The sequence below is a fragment of the Strongylocentrotus purpuratus genome, unplaced genomic scaffold (genome assembly GCF_000002235.5).
Source record: "Strongylocentrotus purpuratus isolate Spur 01 unplaced genomic scaffold, Spur_5.0 spur5_scaffold_7, whole genome shotgun sequence".
Taxonomy (NCBI): Eukaryota; Metazoa; Echinodermata; class Echinoidea; order Camarodonta; family Strongylocentrotidae; genus Strongylocentrotus; species Strongylocentrotus purpuratus.
The window spans coordinates 1,353,658-1,363,227 of record NW_022145613.1 but is presented as its reverse complement, the minus strand read 5'-3'; the positions used below and the strand labels follow the sequence as shown (position 1 = coordinate 1,363,227).

At 35.2% G+C, this 9,570-nt stretch overlaps 1 protein-coding gene across 1 annotated transcript; it reads left to right on the top strand.

Annotated features, from left to right (window-relative positions):
• Window positions 1-342: 342 nt before the first annotated feature.
• LOC100891179 (SOSS complex subunit B1-A-like) lies at window positions 343-7,005 on the top strand. Its single transcript, XM_011677958.2, has 7 exons — window positions 343-422; window positions 3,467-3,673; window positions 4,086-4,224; window positions 4,613-4,684; window positions 5,100-5,172; window positions 5,791-5,872; window positions 6,221-7,005. The coding sequence occupies exons 2-7, from the start codon at window positions 3,580-3,582 to the stop codon at window positions 6,397-6,399; spliced, it is 639 nt and encodes a 212-aa protein (XP_011676260.1). The 5' UTR covers window positions 343-422; window positions 3,467-3,579; the 3' UTR covers window positions 6,400-7,005.
• The last annotated feature ends 2,565 nt before the right edge of the window (window positions 7,006-9,570 follow it).

The following is a 9,570-nucleotide window of genomic DNA, read 5'->3' as shown; positions in this document are numbered from 1 at the left end:
TATTTTATTTCGCTCAGTGAGGGGGGAGCACTATTTGTTGTCTCGAAAGGGGGGTGGACTCTCCTTCTTTTTTTTTTTTCCTTCTTTTTGCTAGAGGGGGGGGGGGGTTCAATTTGTGTCTAAAAAAGGTAAAAATTAACGTTTTTCTAACCTGTTTTTTGCCAGGCTCGTCGCCCCCCCCCCCCTCCCACCTCCCGTCGGATCCGTGCCTGCAGACATTGTTCAATTAAAAAATGTTTGAAAATGCCATAGTTATTACTACCATTCCAGTAATGATATCGAAAAAGAAACGCAAAACGAGACTATAAGTTTTAAAGAAGGGAGGTCGTTGGAGATTTTCGAAAGTAGCGTTCCATACGCTTCATTCTGAGAAACAGATACGGGATCGGGAGTCACAAATCTAACACATATTACTTGCTGTTGTAAGTTATATTTTTGTTAACAATACTTTTTGCGAGATATTCTGGCGATTTTCATGTAAATTTTCGGAGCTTGTTTGTATTTAGACTCATTTTCAATGTTTAAAACCAAAAGTAAAACAATGAATACTTTACACGTGGCCCATATACTTGATTTGTCGTAGTGTTATGTTTTGTGCAGTTCAAATGGCGTTCGCGTGCTTTCTCTACCAGGGCGGCGAGCCGCGCTGCGGCCTGACTGAAGAGGTCATAAACTCGCTGATCGCTGTAGCTGGCGCAACGCAATGGAATTTGGTACTCGTGCACACATAGGTGCATTACTATCCTGGCTGGGTATTAATAAAAGCTGTGCTATTGATTCTCAACATTTCAAAGTCAAACACCACTGTTGACTGTTGACTGATTTCCCTAAAAATCTGTACTTTAGTGACAATTGATGACACCTAAATAGCAATAAAATACAATTTTTTTCCAACTTTCCGATATTAGAATATAATAGATCTAGAAAGAATAATTACAATACAGATTCAAATTGTGAGTCTACTGTCAAACTTGCCGATCAGCCGCATCACGCGTCGGCATGATTGTGTGCATTTGTCTGTTGTGAGTGTATTGTCTTGACTATTCATGTATTCAAATGCTGCCTATTAACACGTATGGTAGTGCAGTGCTAGAGGTCAATACGCATTAGCATTGACTCTCTATGCTTTGCTGGAGTGGTACTCGTGATCATGAGGGTAAAATCTATTACTTAAAAAATATATGTTTATTTCAGGAATCATTCTTTCAGAATCCTGCCGAAGTCATTCCAACTTACGTAAGCTAAAGTTCTACGTGCTTAAGTTAAGTAGGCCCTCTCTCACTTAAACTCGAAGCGACTCGAGTGGAACGGCCAATGGGAGCGTGTAAACTCGCTGTACACCGATCAATGGGCAAAGTTCTTTGTTGGGGGTAGAGGTTGTTTAGAATTAATTACAATATTGTGGTCAGGACTCGGGGGCCCAGGGAAGAAAATCAGATGACTCTCTCCGACCTCGCCAGTCTCTACTAGTTCTCCTTGGTATCTGCTGTCTAGAGTGGGAATATGTTCTTTGTCCTCATTTGTGAATGTTGTTGCAAAATATTTGCTCAGAATATCTTCTTTCTCTTTGTTGTTACTGGTTACTTGACTATCTTCTTTCATTTAGTCTCCAATCTTGCTCCGTGAGTTCAATCTCCCATTTGCTTTGCGCTTAAGTTAAGTAGGCCCTCTCTCACTTAAATTTTTTTTGAAGCCACTCGAGCGGATCGGCCAATGAAAGCGTGTAAACTCGCTGTACCGCACTCAATTACAAACAATATGCGCAAAGTTCTTTGTGTTAAGCTCAACTTAAGTTTAATGGCAATGTCAATATGTAATATTACGTCACACCACAGAGATTTTGACATGTCATTCTCTGATACAATTACAAACAATATTTGAAATTGATTTTAGAATGAAAAATTCACGTTATGAATGTCGTAATACGGAGGTAGGCACAAAGAACTCAACCATATGCAGCTTGATTGTAGGTTGGGTGATGAGCCCATTTATTTGTTGATCATCAGTAACACATGTACATCAGCATGAAGAAAACCCTGCAAATCAATCAGATGTGCCAAACATAAATACAAGACAAGTATAGATTCTTATCAACATATATCTGATAGTATACAACAATGTGGGCAAGGTAAACAGACAGTAAATTATCACACTGTTGGTTTTAACTGTGGCATCATGCATCAATGACAATATAATAATTAAGACAATATCATTGTCTTTAATTAACACATATTATATGAAAGAACATATTCAAAATGCATTAATAAACAACATTACACCAATTAAACAATGTATGTATTAAATCATAACGTATTATAATTCCTACCCAAGGTCTCTGAAGATACAAGCCGGAGCAGCTCCCGGCTCCCAAAAGACAACACAGTCCCAGACCACAATATTACAGCTTCCAGCAAACCTCGCTAGCATGTCATCTATAACAAATCATTAAAACATCCTTATAGTATACTAATAACATATTACATAAAGTAACTCATCAATTAAATTATCATACAAAGATTCCATGGGTGCCGCCATCTTTATCACAATATTAACATCATTTGCCCTCAACGGCGAAATCATTACAATCAATAATTCACGCACTAAATACAGGTAGGCGTTAACCACTAACCATTTAAATGACAATTTATCTAAACATCATATAGAATAAATGTAATAACATTTATTTAAATGATCAATATAATTTGATTAACTAGATACCATATCCCTATGAAGACACGCTATTCTGACTAACGGAAGTTGTCAAGTACAAGATCAAATACATTCTCCTTCCAAAATAATCCTTATTTTCCTCTCCTGAAGGACATAAAAACATTTCATAGACACGTATCAAAGCTTACAATCTTTACTATCAAAATGACATTTAAGGAAAACAACTTACTTCTTTCAAAGGTGTAAAAAGAAACAAGGGCGTTGCACGTTAAACAGACAGCCCGACACACGCATAACCTCCTTCGCCCATGACAAGATGCAATGTGTACCCACGTATCTGCTATGTCAGGCAGATTCCCACGCCAAAATACAAAGACCTATCACAATTATATAAACAAAATATCCTTCCTCTTTTTGCTATTTTTGTACAAACACCTTTTGAATGAAGTAAAAATTAGTTATTACACATTATAAGCAATCTTATTCCTTTTTTACATAGACTTACAATATATCAATTCTTCCTCAAGATACCAAAACAAACTTATAAATCGAGGAACTACATTTCATTCACCGTATTTTTATACAGCAGTTTTATGCAAATTATACAAGTCATTTGCATAAGAAAAACACGTATAAATCCAGTTTCCTACATCAACAAATCATATACACTTTGTTTGAACATGTTTGATACTACAGAAGACTTCATCAGAGAGCAACAACCTAAATATATTATTTTCAAATTTCAATTCATTTTATAGTAATCTCGAATAATGTTTTTTTTTTTAATGACTTTTAGGTAGAGTCGTCAGGGTATCTGAGTGATATTTTTTCTTCTTCAACAAGTGGGTATCAGTTGGTGGTCTTGGCTTCATCTTACCTTCATCTTATCAGATTAAGAGAGCTGATGAAATGGCCAATGAAAGAGAACAAAAAATGACTTTAATCAAAGAATTGCGACCAGGAATGAAAAATCTTCAAATCATATTCATCGTCCTTGATATAGGTAAGGGGGCTTGTGTATTCTTTTGCTTCAAATTTTCATTCCAAATCAGATCCTTAGAAATATCAGGCACTGTTGTTAGCCAATTGATTAACAGGAATTTGTTATATTTTCATTGATTTTAGTATTTATGTTCCGTAAACAGTTTTAATCATGAGCAATGAATCAGATTAGAATTTGCCCTGTAATTTTCTAAGCTACAATCTTGTTGACAGTGTAAATAGATTTAATGATGTGAATGCACAATATTATTTCACATTTCACTTGAATAGATTTGTTTAATAAAAGATCAATTATTAATATGTATTTTTTTATATTACAGTTTGTCTCATTTAGTAACTGTTACATTTTATTGGTATTCAATTCGAAAAAGAATTTTGATCAAACACTTCTAAATATAATTCTGCAATTTCAGATAAGCCAACCAAGACTAAAGATGGGCACGAGGTGAGGTCTTGTAAAGTGGCTGATAAAACAGGATGCATCAATATGTCATTATGGGATGAGCTGGGAGAAATCGTTCAGAGTGGTGATATTATCAGATTGACTAAAGGGTAAGTAGTCAAACGGAAGTAGTATTCTCAATTTTAATTGTGATGATGAATTTTAATTTCACAGAATAAACACTGTCCACTTGAGGATGGGTTGCTAAACTTCTGCTGATGCCTTTCTGAACTATCCATAAATGTGGACATTAAACAGCGGTTCATCAAAAGGCAGATATCTTTTCAGAACTTATTAAAAGACCTATTCACTACATGAACAAATACAAAGATATGCCTATTTTATGTCAGTTTAATTTTTGGGTAAACAGAGATAGGAGAGAGGTAAAAATTTATGGAAATAAAGTAGAATGTTGTCCATTAACTGGAACTATATTTTAAAAATGACATAATATATATCATGTTGTACACATAATTATGATCCATTGTATTTTAACAGGTATTCTTCAATGTACAGGAATCATTTGACTCTCTATAGTGGGCAGGCTGGAAAACTTCAAAAAGTTGGAGAGTGAGTACCTTATTGCTGGCGTGTTAAAACAAAATCTCTGAGAAATGAAAATTAAGCAATTTCAGAAAGGCATAACCAAAAAGCATTATGATAATATCCTTTGGCATTTATACAAATTCAATTCAATTCAAGTTTATTTCTACAAATTTCATTATGCAAACATTTCTATGGACTCAAAGAAATTGAAGATAAAAGATTTGTTTATATAGATTTTACAAAATAAGCTATAAATCAACAAGTGTGAGATATACTTTTAGAAATGTAATATTTAAAAGCAAAATAAATCACTTACAATAGTCAACATCATATCCAAATATCATTAATAGAATGTAAATTTTAATACATGTTTTACGTATAGTAGCTTTGATTGTTCATTTTCGTATTTTCTCCCTGCTATCTCTTATTCTTGTGACAGGTACTGTATGATATTCTCAGAGACCCCCAACCTGAGTGAACCGAATCCAGAATTCATTGCTCAATCTAAAATAGTGAGTCTTCATGTTTCATTGTGATTTTTTTCTTTTTTAAGGTGAAAAACGTAGCCTACTTAGTTGCAATTAAGGGTAGCTTGGAAAGAACTTTTGAAACATACCTTTCTCTACAGTATAGTAGGGATAATATTTTGTATCTGGAGTCACAATTTTTAGTCTACAAAGTCATCATCAAGATGTAACATTTGAGGGCTATACGGATGTCTAGTGGAGAATTGGCAATTGTAGGGGGGAGTGTGTTATAAATCAAAATTGAGGTTTGGCCTCCCATAAGAGAAGATTTTGGGAGGGGGTATGGAATAGCGGATGGAAGTAGGAAGGGGATAGAGTTTAGGGTTGTGTGTCAATCATAACACACAATGAATTCTCTGACTTGGAGGAGGGGGAAGGGCTCTAGACTGCTCTATGACTCTATTAAATACAACCATTGTTTCAGTAGTTGACTCAGTTCACAATCACTTTTATTTGATTCACAAAAACAGGTACTCTTGTGAGAATAAAAATAGGTTGTCAAAAAAAAATGATTACTTCTCCTTTAAAACAAGAAGTAAATGCTGGACATATGATTTCTTGAATTAACAGATTGACTGTTTTTTGTTGTTTTTTCTTCTTAAGAATTTGCAAGATGGTAGAAGCAACTCGCCTACAGGAAATAATCAAGGACTAGCCCAGCAGGCACCTAATAAGCCAAGTAATGGTAAGTCATATACATGAGTGTCTTTATATGTTCACAGAGCACAGGTTCAACAAGATTTATAAGAATTGTAGGTATGTTTACTGGTTCTGTTTTTATGCTCCAATTTTGTTTTGTTTTGCTATTACCAATATTACCTCTCTTACAGAAGAAATCACGAATGTCTGTAGTTCATTTTCACTCCATTTTTTTTATTAAGTTTCCCTATTTGATTCATGTGAAAAACAGGATGTAGGCCTAGCCTACTGTATCACTAAGATTTTGTTCTGTATTCACAAGCAGACAATTATCAGTGGCCCCTCTTGCCAAGTCTTTTTTCCCTTATTTTACTTTTTTTCTTCTTTTTTATAGGTGTTAGGATGGGGAACAGTGGTGTTCCTCCTTCTGGAAATATGGATCAACAACATCAACGTCCTCCCACGCCCCCTCCTGGGGGATTCCCCCACCAAGCTATCCGAGGAGGGAGGGGTCATATGCCCTCCAACAGAGGAGCCTTTTCAGGAAGAAGTCGAGGAAGGAGAGGGCGATAGTGCATTGCTTTTGTGATAGGAAAATTTGAACAAATTTACTAGAGAGGATTAGTTCATCTTCAGTGACTTCATAAAACAATGTGGAAACTCTGAACGTTGGTGCTGTCACACTGTCATTGGAGTCTTGAATACTCTTATTTGGAACTCGGCAGTTTTGTGAAATATAATAGTCTGTGGCTGCCTTCTATATTACGCTATACCTCTGCAAGCAAAGACTTTATTTTGATACTTGATCAAAAGTGATTGTGACCTGAGCCAAACTTAAACCAACTTGACAGTGGATGCGGAACGGCTGGAGTACGGGGCTTATCGACAAGGTAGTCTACAGCCTTTGTAGATCAGACCCTGCATTATTTGTTAGACTGAATAAGCATTTCCATGTGCAAACTTGTGCATTGTCAAATGTCATCCCCAGCTTTTTGTTGGGCTGAAATATATTCCCATCTCAGTTTAAAGCTCATAATTTTTTTGTTGTTGTCTCAGATGTTTTTTTAATTGCTATTGTTATCATCATTATTATTAATAGTATCCACATTCCAAATAAGGTAGTGACTTTAATGCTGGATGTACAAGTTTGAGTGAAAACAGACCATATTAATGATACAAATTGGGGAAAACTGACCTGATCAATTCCTTAATTCTTCCAACTATATTATTACAATTTAATTACATTTTAGGTGAATGTAAATCTTCACAAAGCAATGAATCGGCTCTATATACCATTCCAGACATTTAAGTGTTAAGATTTTTTAAAGCCCGTCTTATATCTTATTTTCATGGAAAAATGGTTGGGAGAATTTACTGTTAGAGGGTGTCGCACAGTGACGCCTTCAAAGAAAACCATAAATATCTTTGTGGTTTGAGATTATTTTCAGGATTGTTTGCATGTTAAAGGGTTAGTACAGTAGAAGAAATATAATAAGTAACATTTCATGCGAAAATTACACATTTTTTTTCATCAACCTTCAACAATGTTACCGAGTCACTTTAACGTTCGCATCCTACCGGGTACCTATTTAATAGCTGGGTGGAGAGTGGTAAGTATAGATTAACAACTTGCCAAAGGGCATGAGTGCCGGGCTTGGATCCGAATTTAATGTTGTTCACTTTGAGTTCAAGTCTGAACACAATATGTGCACCATCTCCTCTCCCTAGGAAGCTACATTCACATGCACATGTGCAAAGTGAATGCATATTTATCAGTCACACTTGGTTTTTAAATCCCAGGTAGGATTCTTTCCTCAATAATAGTGACAAATATTTCTTTTAATAATGATCAAGAGATTTGAGCTATGTGACTGGCATGGTCGTATGCTTTTTATGATGTTTGATACTGTAATCATGTACATGTATTCGTGTGTACCAACCATCCTACTTGAAATGCTGTGTTTTTACATTTTAAATATTCTCATCAAATATAAGTTGAAATGTCATAAATTTGTTGTTGAACCAGCTTTTATTTTCTTCTATATACACCAAAAGTCATCATCAACCCCCCCCCCCCCCCCCCCACACACACACACACTCACATACCTCCATTATAGACTTTATATGAACAAATGGAGGAAACTAAAGACGGTGGTAAAAATCCTAAATTTTGTATCAATAATATATATGTTGTTTTTTCAAGAAGTGAACAACTTCATATATCCCTCTTGGAAGAAGACATACAGGTAGACACAACAAATGACTGATAAAGCTAGGGACTCCAGTCTCCATTGCATTTTGTTTTGGTGTCAAAATAGGGTCTAACTTGTAGACAAGTTTTCTATGGTAATTCAGTAGAATCATACAATATTTCTAGTTCATCAAAAAAAGTCCCTATAGATACACTTCTGAAATATTGTGTTTAGCATCGAGACAAAGACTGATTCACAATTTCATTGTAAGGGAGGAATTTCAGAAATGCCTTTAAAGGAGGCAAATTTGATCTCAAGGAAGCATCAGTGTGTAAAATACTAACATATCATGTTTTTATATTTTGTATCACTAGTATACATCAATGAAGTAATAAGTATATGAAAGCCTCATTTTCTATAAATGTAATCAATAATGAACTGTATGCTCAAGGTTTATATCAGGGATGTTAAGTCTAATTATATCAAAGCCAGAGAAGCGAGCTTACATAAGTACTGCTATTGCTATTATGAAGGAATAGAGAAGGGCTAGGTTCTTTAGCCGGACCAAGTAGAGGGGGATTGAAAGAGACACTGGAAGAAAGAGAGAGATGTGAGAGAGACAGAGAGAGGGTGTGTGGGGAGGGGGGGGGGGAATATGGAATATGTTTCTTAATTTGCATATTTATTACAGTTCGCCTAGTCTTGCACTTGAGAACTCCAAACACAATAAATGCAAAATAACATATTGTCAGTGTGAATTGCAACCGCCCAAGACATTGTCATTGGGAGAATGATAGTTGTTTTATTAAGTACAAAAGATTCTCAATGTGTGTGTGTGTGTGTGTGTGTATTGGGTTTTTACAGACGTGTATCAATCAGATATGATTATTGAAAATTTGAAATAGAGAGCCCTTTATAAAAGAAACTTTTCCGGGCAAAAGCACTATTTTGTTCAAGTTAATTAACCGGACCGCCCCCCCCCCCTTCCAAGTGGTAACTATTTAAGCAAAATGAGAAAAAAAATTATAATAATGATGGACAGGAATATATCAAAAACTGTTATTTCAGGACCGGGCCACATATTCCAGTTCAGTGGGCACAGGCTAGCTGATCTGACAGCTGAGGCCTAACAAAAAGATGTTGTATTTGCCTAGCTTAGTTTAGGTGCCAAAACATGGGTCGGTCGGTCGGAAATGTTTTTTCTTTTTAAACCTTTTTTCTTCTTTTTTTCTCCCGCTTTGGGCAGATATTTCTCAGTTTGATGCTTTAATATTTGTTTTAATCTAAAAAAAGGTAACAAAAAAACAAACAAAAATTAAAAGCCGACTGTAGCTAGCTAGATTTCAAGATTTTTGGGTCGGTCGCCTCTACAACATCGCATATACATACGAACCATATCAGAAACGGATCAACTTACTTTGGATTCGTTCATTATACATAGGGGAGAAAGATCTATAATTTATGATGTAATTTAAAAGACTTATTTTGTCGGCATTAAATAAAACGAAAATGACTTTGACATTTGAAAAAAATAAATGTATTTTCAAATTTT